Raw genomic sequence first — 13,814 nt, forward strand, 5'->3', positions numbered from 1 at the left:
AACAACTTGGCCACACCCCTGCCTACTATGGATTATTAAAAATACTTAAATTTGTCAGACAGTGAGACAAAAGAAATTCTATTTAGAAAAAAGATGCATCAAGATTGTTATGTTTCGGACGCGGTCGGAGCACCGACCCAGCGTTTGAAAGGACCCAGCATAAAATAAGCAGAGCACGGTTCAAAAGGTAACAGAATTTAATAAACATAACAGTGTGCAGTGCTAAACAACTAAAAAGTCCGCGGTCTGGTGAGGTGGAAACACGGCGCGCTCTCAACAGCGCAAACGGTCCGGAGCCACAGCAGTTCGGACCCAGGGACCCCGCCGACACCCCCCAGGTGGCCGCGACAAACCGAGTCTGTGAAGAAAGAAAACATGAGGTGAGTCCAACTCCACACAGAGAGACACAACTCAAAGGTGCACGCAATCAGCAAACACTTCCTGGCTTAAATCTATACATCAGCTTCTTACCCTGCAGGCACGGAGCAACTCAGTTCAAATCTCCACTGCAGCAGAAGCTGATTAGACAATTAGCATAACGTGACAGCTCAATAACACAAGGTGTGAGGGACACCAAATCCACTGTCATTACTTCATAAAAGTCACCAAAACCAAATTACCTCAGGAAGTGTGCTGAAGAGCATGAGACCTCACCCAATCCTCCTTAACAGACTGTGGCGTCAAACCTGGAGCGGTCTCTGCGTCCGTGATGGTGAGATTGTTCTCCTGACGTCGATCTCACAAGTCTGCTCACAAGGTCGAGTCTCTGGCAATCACACACTGTGCATTCAAGGTTTAAATGCAGCAATCTCTGATTAAGACAAAATACACCACAGCTGTGAGTCCTGATGATCTGCACGTGATAACAAGCCTCAGGTGTTCAGGGTGAGGTCCTAATGCTCAGCCACTCAGTCCTGAATGCATACCACCTGGTGGGAGAAACAGAAAACAAAAACCAAGCCAGCCAAACACCCCAGCCCACAACAAAGATGCATCGACGGTTGTTTTATAATGAACATATTCATGAACTAATGATCCAAGATCTGCTGTGGTGTACAAGTGGTTAGTGCGCTTGGTTTCAGTGCAAAAGGTTCCTGGTTCAAACCCCACCCATGCACCACATTTTCCATGTAATGTGGAGGTGCGTCAGGAAGGGCATCCACTGTAGAATTTGTGCCAAATCAACATGCAGATCCAAACTGGATCTGCTGTGGCGATCTTGAGTGAAGGGGGAACAGCTGAAAAGTTTTACTTTTTATGAATAAAGACAGAGTAAAATTCAATGAAAATATTCAGTTGATAATTGCTAGTAAATGTTACTTGAGTTATTCTTCAGAAAAACTAATATATGCAAGTAAAATTTACTGAAGAGTTCCCCTTGTAAAATTTACTTGGAATTTCTAAGTGAAAAAACTTTCCCAGGTTTTTTCAAGTAAATATCACTTCAAAATTTTTTTCAGTGTAAGAATGAAGAGTTTGACACCCAAGGCTCATTCAGACTGGGGTTGACAATCTGGCTCGAGCCATATTTGGGCCAAATCTGGATTGAGCTGGATAGGTTTTTTTTCTGAATCTGACTAGCGCTATTCAGATTTGAGGGGGATTATTTCTATCCAGCTCAACCCACCTCTCAGAGGGGGATCTGCTGAGGCCTGAATGCCAATGTGGCCAGAATCTGGCTATCTTGGGGATCATAACGTCAAACCTCCTGACAACGTTCGTCCTCCCACAGCATCTTCTCCACTGTGGTGGTGTTCAGTGTAGCTGCAACAACCGATCTCAGGTGTGTTCCCTTCCACATGTCATACACACCCATGCTCCCACATCCAGATCTAAACACACACACACCTGCACTCTCACTTCTAGAAATATCTCTTTGTGCTTCAGCTGGACTGAGTTTGGACATGGGTGTAGGATAAGCCACAGTTGAAAAAGATGTCTCAACACTGTCCGGCGAGAAAGCAATTCGGACTGAATCTGTCTCGAGCCAGACTGCCAACCCCAGTCTCACCTTCTGCCCACAGTTACCCTGTACAATGAGAGATTCTACTCCTTATTCTACTGTCTACACTCCAAAAAGAAAATAATATAATCTCTCTAGTCATGAGAGGTAACAATATGTAGCTCGGTGTTCAGTTATGCCATCTGTTTGTGTCCATAGACAGGACACTTCACCTGCATTGTCCCAGTCTACCCAGCTGTAAATGGGTACCAGACTTGGCACTTGGCTGGGGAAGTAACCTGTCTCAGACTGGCATCCCATCCAGGGGGAGTTGATTTATGATAGAGCACTGGCACGCACCAGCGAGTCTTAGGGCCTATGCAGGATGACTTTATACCTCCCATGATGCTTTGTGGGTCTTCAGCTTTGGCTCTTAAAATGTTTGGAGCAAACACAGTAGCCAAGTTCTGACAGCTCATCTTGTTATTGCTGGAGTAACTCTGCACCTCATTGAGAAACCTGCACACACAATAACAGAGCAAGAAAAAGAAATCACAGGAAATAATATACAGTGAGAAGAAGACAGTATCTTTGAAGCAAGTAGTCCCAAGTTACTGTTAAAATGGTCTATTTCTACTATAATGTTGTTCCTGTAGCCTAAAGACCCCTATTTGATGTACACTGACTATTGCCCAGGATGAAATATATCTTTATTTTGAAGGTGGAAAACACAACTGTGTTTCAGTTATCGGCAATGCTGAAAGTTAAAATTACATACAGTTTTGATTGATTTTATTTATTATTGAGGTCTTGATGGTGCATTTAATAGAAATCTTATGACCTTATTTTGAGTACACTGTAACCTAGTCTTGTATTTCTTGATTAAACCAGTGTACCATGAAATACTAGCATAGTCAAAGTGACATTGAATCAAGGCAGATACAAGAATCCTCTTGGTTCTGTTATCGACATTCCATGCTTTAATGTAGGGAAATTTTAACTTAGCATTTGCCTTGGTAATAACATCTATAGCTATGTCCTCCACATCAAGATTGATCAAGAGCGGCACCTAGGTATTTAACCTTTTGTTGGGATTTTAAAGTGGCACCCGCACATTGCACCTGTATGATATTTTGTTTCCGTCAATTATGCTTTGAACGTAAAATAATTATTTCAGTTTTCCCGACATGAAGGGAAAGCTTATTGTCAATCAACTATTCTCTGACTGACTCAAGCGCCTATTTCCTCTGTACTAGCATCTAACATTATGAGGGCTGTGTCATCCGCATATAACAGCGTTTTGCAGTACACAGCAGATGGAATGTCATTGGCATATATAAGAAAAAGCAATGGTCCAAGAATTGACCCTTGTGGTACTTCACATTCAATATATAAAGGACCTGAAATTATGCCACCAATCTCAACTGAATGTTTTTACTTTGTTAAACAGGACAGAAACCAGTTTGTGCCTGATTCATTCCATCCTAGGTAGTTTGGCCTGCTTCAAATATAATGAGCAGCACTGTAGAGTGGACTGAAGAAGTTTAGTGTGGCTGTGGTCTAACGGCGGAGTTGGGTCTTACTGGCAGATGAAGTTGAGCAGGTTGAAATTTGCAACTGGCAGCTCATGAAGCAGATTTCTTAATGCCACCAAACCCTGTTACGGAAGAACATGCAGGGAGCAAGAAAGGAAGACAAAGAGACGCAAAGTGAAAGGATGAAAGGACTCTTTTCTTCTCTGTCGGCATTTCTGCCTATGACTTGTGATGGACTTACTGTGAGGAAATCAATAATAAAATGTGCACTGGGCATGGTATGTGGCATTTAAAATGCAGTACAATCTGGTTATCACCTTGATCTCTATTGTATATGACACCTAAATAGATCCTTGTCACTTGATTGGTAGCTTGTATGTCACGTGGAACTGATCATTTGTCCAGCACAGAGAAATAGTTCACTGTAGTACCAGTATGCCATACAACGATTACAAGTTTAAGCAGGGTTTACGGGGACATCAGTAGCAGCCGCTAAAGCGCTGTCAGAGGAAGAATTGGACAGGTACCAATCTTGATTTTTTTCTGCATTGAGGATTGCCTCATTGAATGAAACATTCCATCTTTCAGATTGTGCAAATATTCTTACATTGCACTCATTGTCATTCATGAGTTGTATATTATATAACAGCTGAGTGGATCCTTGTCATTTGATTGGTGGTTTGTATGTCACATGACACAGATTATTCATACCATTTGCCATTGTGTTTCGACTGTCCAGTAGTTGTTGTGAAAGTGTCGTGACACGGACCCACAACAGGGGGCGTTAATGAACGGACAATGGATAAGCCAAAAGTAACAATTTAATGTTGTGAAGGTGCACAACGATGTACAGACAATAACAATACAGGGACTGTCAATCATACACCAGGTGACGTGTGGGCAGGCTCCTCGATAGAAGACGCCTGGCGAGAGAAAAGTCGGATCCACACAGCTTCCACCGCCAACGGAGCTGAAGAACACCGGAGCCGCCAAGCCCTGCGCCCCAGGTGGCCGCTGTCTTCAGCAGTCAGACCCGGTACTGCTGGCAGAGAACAGAGACAGTCCAGATGAGTGTGAGTTCGCACACTCAGTAATCCCACAGTCTGTATACAGTAAAGGAGGGAGAACCTCCACCTCCAATCACACACTCGTGCAGCTCCTGAGTTAACCACTTATCTGAGTGGGGTGTGAGGCGAAGCCGTCGCTGTCACACCAAACGCCAACTCCGCAGATAAGGCACACCACAGGAAAACGGCTGTAAAAAGAGATCAGACTAATACTCAAAGTTAAAGTCAGCAGAGAAAATTACCTGATTGGTAGTTGATTTCTCGGCGAGGAGGTGGAGTTGCAGTCCGGCCTTTGTAGTGGTGGTGATGGGTGACAGCTGGTGTTGATAGGTGACAGCTGTCACTTCCAGCGGCTCCAACGCCCTCTCATGCTTGGAGCCCGCACTCCAAGCAGGGCGCCATCTGGTGGTGGTGGGCCAGCAGTACCTCCTCTTCAGCGGCCCACACAACAGTAGTTCTTTTATAGTGTGCAATTTTGGTGCTATATGAAATGTGCTATTGCACGCCCCAGCCACCGCGAATGCTCACACTACCCGGGATGGTGTTTAGCTAAACATAGCCAAGATTTTGCTGGTGGAGGACGATTTGAAGAAGATAACTGACGCTGCTAATTCTTCTAACAAAACAAATCCACTACGCTGTAAGCCATCTGGAGTATGAAGAGCTGTTCGGATTAAAAGCTGGACAAATTTCTGACGTGATTTTTCGCTGGACTGAGGAAATACACAAAGTCTTTTTTTTTTTTTTTTTTTTTTTTTGAAGTACACAAAGTCAGTGCACGGCATCACGGATTACATCGTCACAATTTGGACTCCAATTGAAAGTTCGTGTTGGACTGTCAAGCACCAGTGGAACACCAAAATGTAAGTCCCTTTTCTGTTGTTTATAAATTAATAAAATATCAAATGACAAGGATCTATTTTAGCTGTTATATAAAACAAATAATGAATGTTTTTACATTTGTTCAATTCGCCTCGTTGAATGGAACATTCCAGCTTTCACCTCATGAAATATTTGTACCATTGAACTCATTGTCCTTCATTAGTTGTGTACTATTCTATTCAACTGTGTTTGTACTTTGTATTGATGTTAGTAAAATATCTTCAGAATGGTTTATGGAATTTGGACCAAACCTGGCAGGTGTATTGGACCTATGAATTGAAATGTGGGTGTGGCATTGTTCTTCTCTCTGAGCATTTTTTTTATCTAGTTTTGATATTTGTTTGACAAACTGACGTGGTTTGAGTTACCAGTGTGCGGTTGCTTAACAGTTTCTGGCCACACAGCATGAAGTCCTGGTAGCGGCTGAACGGAACCAGAGGTTCCGGTAACTGCCTGAGGTAGAGTTTCAGCAGTGATGCCACAGTATGGACATCTGTGCGACTGCAGGTAAAGCACAAAACACTGCAATTCATTCACAAAATTCTTTGAGAAGTTCCATCATGGCTGAAAAGAGGCAACATCAACCTGTCAAAGGAGGGTCTCTCCCCAGCATCGAATGCTTCCTGCAGCTCTTTGACCAGTCTGGCCTGTCCTGGCTGGCAAAACAAGCCGACCTCATGCAGGCCACATTCCCGAATGAAGGTTGCACACTGTTCTACCACCAATGGCACCAAACGCACACCATAGCACTGCTCATACAGCACAGTCTCCTCTAGACGTTGACCAAAGACTCCTGAAAGAAGAAACAATTTTAAAAATTTCAGTGACATTATCGTTTGATGCCAGCGTATATCTCTTTCAGAGAGAAAACAATATGGCCATCAGGTCACATCATGAACAACATTTTGCACTGTCAAAAAAAAAGAAAAAAAAGAAAGAATAAAATGTAACCGTTTACAGCTGTGTTTACTAAATCATGAGATTATTTTCCATAATCCATATAATAAAAGCAAGTGGTCTCTGTGTGTCTGTGTGAATACAGAAACCTGACTTTTGTCCTTTGGTATACTTAACTATTTTTTCATGAGGATTTGGACCAATATTTTTTTGAGAAATGAGTAATTTTTGAAAACAACAAGCCTGTTTATGTCGCACTTCCACAATAAAAGCTTGTATTTCAAAATAAAATAAAATAAAAGAAGCCTGTTCACACTCTGGACAAAAAGCGGAGGGGTTGATCTAATACAAACTTGGTCACAGTGCAAATTTAAAACTTCAGTTATTCATAATTTCTTTAGATAAAATATTGTACTGGTTAAGCAGCTTTAGAAAAGCTTATATTCTCCACTGGTCAACGTTCTAGTAAATCTCTAAATGAGCTGTTTCATATGTTTTCGGACTGCTGCAGGTGAAATCACCCACTGGAGTGCACAGTAAATTTTGATGAGTAAAATTTACTCTGCCAGGATAACATTTGGTCCCAGTCTAAATAGAGTAAAATTTAATGTGTGGGTGGTTGCAAAGAAAACCTGCACCCTCTTGGCTCTTTCTGGAATCAATTTGACACCTCTGATTTAAAGTTTCCAATCCACCTAACCTGCTTGTCTTTGGATGTGGGAGGAAGTGGAAGCACCAGGAAGGAACCCACACAAACACGGGGAGAACATGCAAACTCCACACAGAAAGGTCATAGGTGGGAATCGAATCCATGACCTTCTTGTTGTGAGGCAACAGTGCTAACCACCAACCCACTGTGCCGCCCAATGTTAATTCAATACACATTTTACACTGAATGACCACCAGGTTTATAGGTAAGTGTACTAACTGCATGTAGACCAGAACCTGGCAGAAATGTTGCCAGCACTTTGTTGAATATATGCCATTAAGAAATAAGGCAATTAAGGCCGTTCTGAAGACAAAAGGGTGTCCAACCTGGTACTATCCCAGGGTACCTTATGAAATGGCTGGAGAATATTAAAAGCATTTTGGACCAGTTCCTAAACCTTGACACTTTGAGAAAAATTTGTTGTTACAGTTGTGTTGATCCAAGAGATCAGCCACGTTGCCTTGGTTTGTGATTTAAAAATCTTGTTACACACATTACTACAAAAGTAACTGATTTAATGACATTCCAAATACATTTGAATGAATAACACACTTTATAAAGCCGCACGATACCACGAAAAAAAAAATGCCATAAGGAAAAACTACATTCACACACAAAAAGAAAATTATACCTGTAAAAGGAATCCAGACTCCTCTGTTAAGGCTCTTCAGCCATTCGTCACCTTGACCAGCGCTGTTAGAGAGGAAGAAATAGGACCCTGGACTGGCCAGTACGTCTCTGTTACCTGCACACACCACATGTATTAAAAAGTTCTACACATCTGACAGGTACAACAGTGGTGTGCTGTCGATTGTTCAGGGGTAAAAGTTGTTAATCTTCCTTTTAGTAACTGCTCAACATAACTAATACTGGACTGTCATCATGGGTGAAGTTGGGGTATTAAAGGCTCTGTAACTGTACACCACAGGGTGTATTTTGAAATATTTGTCCAGGTTGCCTTTGGACTCTTCCACTGTTTTTGCATTCACCACTTCAGAAGACAGGGCATCCCACCAGTTATCCTGCTAATAGAGAAACAATGTCTGCTGTGAACACCTTGTTGGAAGTAAATATGTTCAGTAATAAATGTGAATGAACCAATTTTGTATCATCTGAATGTCTTATATATAAAGCACCTAACCTATGTGTGTGTCTCTGCGCGTGGGTGAGACCTTGCATGACCAGGTGGGAAAAATGAAGCCCAAATACAGACAAGCTCAGCTAACATGCTAGCCTCGGTTGCTGTGTTTGTTATATCATATCTTTGGAGGCTGAGCGGTGGTTCTCCCAACAGTTTTTGCTTTGGTGTGGCCATTAAAAATTATGACCACTTATTTCTTCAGTAATCATGGATTAACAATCTAACATCCTCAACCTACTGACAGCTGCTACAAATGCTAAAGATGTGAGCATTTTACCGACATGTTCAGCTAACAGGCTAACCTCGGGTTGGGTGTTTACTACATCATATTTTGGGGGGCTGAGTATTGGCTCTCATAACGGATTTGTTTTGGTGTGGCCATTAAAAATTATGACCACTTATTTCTTCAGTAATCATGGATGAACAATCTAACATCCTCAACCTACTGATAGCTGCTACAAATGCTAAAGCTGTGAGCATCTTGGGAGGTGATGGTCTAGTGGTTAAGTGTAGCGGCTGCACTCTGCGTTGTGTTGTTATTGACTCCGCCCATTCGCTCCCCTCAGGTCGCGAACTCACGAGCTCCGGCATGGGAGTCGGACTCTCTAACCAGAAGGCTAAAACCCAGGGCTCTGGCCTTGTGACCAGAGAATCCTTTTGAGCTGTTGGGAGTGAGGTTTACTAACTACATCTGCACAGCGACACCTGCTGGCCTGTTACACTCACCCCCCTAAACTCACTCCCATCCGGGTACACGGCACCATTGTAGCAGCTGCACTCTGCGTTGTGTTGTTATTGACTCCGCCCATTCGCTCCCCTCGGGACGCGAACTCACGAGCTCCGGCATGGGAGTTGGACTTTCTAACCAGAAGGCTAAAACCCAGGGCTCTGGCCTTGTGACCAGAGAATCCTTTTGAGCTGTTGGGAGAGTTACTAACTACATCTGCACAGCGACACCTGCTGGCCTCCGTTACATAAGCACTGGGCTTGAGAACAGAGGATCTTTGGTTCAAATCCCAGTCTGACTGGAAAATCACTAAGGACCCTTGAGCTACAGTGGGGAAAATAAGTATTTGACCCCCTGTCAGTTTTGCAGGTTTTCCCACCTACAAAGAATGGAGAGGTCTGTAATTTTTATCGTAGGTACACTTCAACTGTGAGAGACAATCTAAAAAAAAAAAAAAAAAAATCCAGAAAATCACATTGTATGATTTTTAAATTATTAATTTGCATTTTATTGCATGAAATAAGTATTTGACCCCCTACCAGCCAGCAAGAATTCTGGCTCACACAGACCTGTTAATTTTTCTTTAAGAAGCCCTCTTATTCTGCACTCTTTACCTGTATTAATTGCACCTGTTTGAACTTGTTACCTGTATAAAAGACACCTGTTCACACACTCAATCAATCACACTCCAACCTGTCCACCATAGCCAAGAGCAAAGAGCTGTCTAAGGACACCAGGGACAAAACTGTAGACCTGCACAAGGCTGGGATGGACTACAGGACAACAGGCAAGCAGCTTGGTAGAAGACAACAACTGTTATGATTATTTATTAGAAAGTGGAAGAAACACAAGATGACTGTCAATCTCCCTCGGTCTGGGATTTCATGCAAGATCTCACTTTGTGGGGTAAGGATGATTCTAAGAAAGCTCAGAACTACACAGGAAGACCTGGTCAATGACCTGAAGAGAGCTGGGACCACAGTCACAAAGATTACATTAGTAACACATGATGCTGTCATGGTTTAAAATCCTGCAGGGCGGCAAGGTCCCCCTGCTCAAGCCAGCACATGTCCAGACCCGTTTGAAGTTCACCAGTGACCATCTGGATGATCCAGAGGAGGCATTGGAGAAGGTCATGTTGTCAGATGAGACCAGAATAGAGCTTTTTAGAATCAACTCCACTTACCAAGTTTAGAGGATGAGAACAACCTCAAGAAAACCATCCCAACCGTGAAGCATGGGGGTGGAAACATCATACTCTGGGGGTGCTCTTCTGCAAAGGGGACAGGACGACTGCACCGTATTGAAGGGAGGATGGATGGGGTCATGCATTGCAAGGTTTTGGCAATCAACCTCCTTCCCTCAGTAAGAGCATTGAAGATGGGTCATGGCTGGGTCTTCCAGCATGACAATGACCCCAAACACACAGCCAGGGCAACTAAGAAGGGGCTCCGTAAGAAGCATTTCAAGGTCCTGGAGTGGCCTGGACAGTCCCCAGACCTGAACTCAATAGAAAATCTTTGGAGGGAGCTGAAACTCCAAACCTGAAAGATCTAGAGAAGATCTGTATGGAGGAGTGGACCAAAATCCCTGCTGCAGTGTGCGCAAACCTGGTGAAAAACTACAGGAAACATTTGACCTCTGTAATTGCAAACAAAGGCTACTGTACCAAATATTAACACTGATTTTCACAAGTGTTCAAATACTCATTTGCAGCAGCAACATACAAATAAATTATTAAAAAATCATACATTGTGATTTCCGGATTTTTTTTCTTTTTAGATTATGTCTCTCACAGTGGACATGCACCTAAGATGAAAATTTCAGACCACTCCATGATTTCTAAGTGGGAGAACTTGCAAAATCGCAGGGTGTTCATTTTCCTCACTGTATGACAGGCTTGATCTTACATGTTTTTTTTAAATAAAAATTATTTTCATTTCTTCAACTTGCTTGAGCAGAGTAGTACGTTCAAAGATGGCAATAACCATTGTTTTCCGACATAAAATGATAGCACAAATGGCCAGTATGTATTTACAGTCTTTTTTTAAACAGTTCATCCCCTGACTAATGTTGCAGCTTGATTCCAAAATAGAGTAAATTCATTTTCACCCTCAAAATTCTGCTCACAGCACCCCACAATGACAATGAAAAATGATTGTTTTTGTTTTTGCAAATTCATTAAAAATATAAAACTAAGAAATCACATGTACATAAGTATTCACACCCTTTGCTCAATACTTTGTTGATGAACTTTTGGCAGCAATTCCAGCCTCAAGTCTTCTTGAATATGATGCCACAAGCTTGGTGCACCTATCTTTGTGCAGTTTTGTCCATTCCTCTTTGCAGCACCTCTCACGCTCCATCAGGTTGGATGGGGAACGTTGGTGCACAGCCACTTTCAGATTTCTCCAGAGATGTTCAATCAGATTCAGGTCTGGGCTCTGGCTGGGCCACTCAAGGACATTCACAGAGTTGTCCTGAAGTCACTCCTTTGATATCTTGTTTGTGTGCTTTGGGTCATTGTCCTGCTGAAAGATGAACCATCACCTCAGTCTCAGGTCAAGAGCGCTCTGGAGCAGGTTTTCATCCAGAATGTCTCTGTACATTGTTGCATTCATCTTTCTCTCAATCCTGACTAGTCTCCCAGTCCTGCTGCAGAAAAAAAACATCAAAAACATGGTGCCTGGTTTCTTCTAAACACAATGCCTGGCATTCACACCAAAGAGTTCCATCTTTGTCTCATCAGACCTGAGAATTTTATTTTTCATGTCTGAGAGTCCTTCAGGTGCCTTTTGGCAAACTCCAAGTGGGCTGTCATGTGCCTTTTACTAAGGAGTGGCTTCCGTTTGTCCACTCTACCAATTAGGCCTGATTGATGGATTGCTGCAGAGATGGTTGTCCTTCTGGAAGGTTCTCCTCTCTCCACAGAGGAATGCTGGAGATCTGACAGAGTGGCCATCAGGTTCTTAATCACCTCCCTAACTAAGGTCCTTCTCTCCCGAATGCTCAGTTTAGACAGGCCGCCAGCTCTCGGAAGAGTCTTGTTGGATCTGAACTTCTTCCATTTATGGATGATGGAGGCCACTGTGCTCACTGGGACCTTCAAGCAGCAAAAATGTTTCTGTTCTCTTCCCCATATTTGTGCTTCGAGACAATCCCGTCTCAGAGGTCTACAGAAAATTCCTTTGACTTCATGTTTGGTTTGAGCTCTGACATGCACTGTCAGCTGTGGGAACTTATATGTAGACAGGTGTGTGTCTTTCCAAATCATGTCCAATCGTCAATTATGGGATTATTGAGCATTGTTGAAGTGCAACTTTTTTTGTTATTGGCATTTATTCTTTTATTATTGGAGTTTATTTTGTTTAGTGTTTTGATTCCTGGGAAAGTCCTAATATAATTAATCATTATTACTATTTTTATTATTCATAACAGATGTGTGATTTATTTATTTATTGGTGTATATATGTAACGGCATATATATAAGCGCAGGACCTCCAAAACTAGGTAAAAAAAACAAACAAACAAAAAAAAAAAAAACAACTCAGAAAATACAATAGATGTCTGAATGTACCATTTTAATGAAGGTATCCATAAATCAATCTACCTTGTCATGTTCAAAAAATTTAATTATACTTCAACCAAATTATAAAATACCTTTATATATATAATAGAGTGTTGCTAATATCAGTTTTCTCTCAAATAACAATGTGTTTGAATTGTATGTTTTTCTTTAAAAAATATATATATTTACCTAAAAAATTTTTTGTTCTAATTTAAAAGCAAACAACACACTTGCTTTGGAGGGCGACACCATAGATGAACTTTCATCTTACTGTAATACTGCACTTACAAAATGTTTATCAGTAAAGTATATGCCCATGACAGGGTGGACATACAGTATCTTTGGGTGTATTCTCCCAATACTGGCCCATAATTATCTGAAAATATGTGAGAACCCAGCTAACATATAGTTCTGTAACATGAGAGCCAACTTTTTAAGATTAGACATTTAAAACTAAAACTTGTGACAACTGTGAGATTTGAAACACACATACGCATTTACAGTACATCATGTATAAAGAGCAAGAGGGAGCAGCTCTCTCAAGACCACCACAGAGACCCAAAAATCATCATCAGCATGTCGTGTGTTCGTCTGTGCAGGTTGTGTCTCTGTGTGTGAGTCTCACCTTTGTGGCCTGCACTGTCATGTTTCCAGGACTTGAAGCAGCTGAGTCCCATGCTGCAACACTCCTGTTGCTATGGGGCAGCAATGCTCAGTGTAAATTACACTCGATGGTGTGAAACCTTTCTACGGACTTGTTAAAATTGTAATGCTTGCCCAGAGTGCGCACATAAAAACTGCTTCGATTCTGTTTGTTTTTCAGGCATCTGTTAGCAGTGAAAAATTTCAAGTTCAGCTCGGGATGCTGAATGCATGGACTTTAAAAGGCACTTGTAGATTCTTTAAATACGTTTCCTGGGACTTTTAAAAAAACCTTAAGAGTTTCAACTGGGGGAAAAAAGCCTAATGAAAGTGATTACAGACACATATCAAGGTATTTCATGTGCAGATTTATCATTCCAGAGATGTTCCAGGCCCCCAAAGTGAACTTTATAGATGGTCTTGGCCTGTATGGACCACCTGGTCAGTCTTAGTGGATTCAGTGCCTTCACAAGTTACCCTTCCAGAAATGTTCCTGTTGGGTTGTAGAGGTTGAGATCCTTAAATAGAAGGAGGTGCTTCTGTGGATAGTTCAGCCATAAAGCAACCTAGAGGTTGTTGCAGAGTGTTTGACTGACCTTTAAAGAGAGGTTCACAGAGGGTGACTTCTGTAAATACGAACTCCTGTTACAGTTCTGAACCTTAAACTGGGGTGAATATTTAACTTTGTTAGATGGACATAGATA

General features: G+C 42.0%; 1 protein-coding gene across 1 annotated transcript in view; it reads right to left on the bottom strand.

Annotated features, from left to right (window-relative positions):
* LOC117516511 (rho GTPase-activating protein 24-like) overlaps positions 1-13,330 on the bottom strand; it is a 29,125-nt gene extending 15,795 nt beyond the window's left edge. Inside the window, exons 1-6 of the mRNA XM_034177411.1 lie at positions 13,094-13,330; positions 7,664-7,777; positions 6,012-6,219; positions 5,795-5,927; positions 3,526-3,599; positions 2,340-2,461 (exon numbers count right to left, since the gene is read on the bottom strand). Coding sequence (XP_034033302.1) covers positions 2,340-2,461; positions 3,526-3,599; positions 5,795-5,927; positions 6,012-6,219; positions 7,664-7,777; positions 13,094-13,145 — 703 coding nt within the window. The 5' untranslated portion in view covers positions 13,146-13,330. The remainder of the gene's footprint in view (positions 1-2,339; positions 2,462-3,525; positions 3,600-5,794; positions 5,928-6,011; positions 6,220-7,663; positions 7,778-13,093) is intronic.
* Between the last annotated feature and the right edge of the window lie 484 nt (positions 13,331-13,814).

Source organism: Thalassophryne amazonica, chromosome 9, assembly GCF_902500255.1.
Source record: "Thalassophryne amazonica chromosome 9, fThaAma1.1, whole genome shotgun sequence".
Taxonomy (NCBI): Eukaryota; Metazoa; Chordata; class Actinopteri; order Batrachoidiformes; family Batrachoididae; genus Thalassophryne; species Thalassophryne amazonica.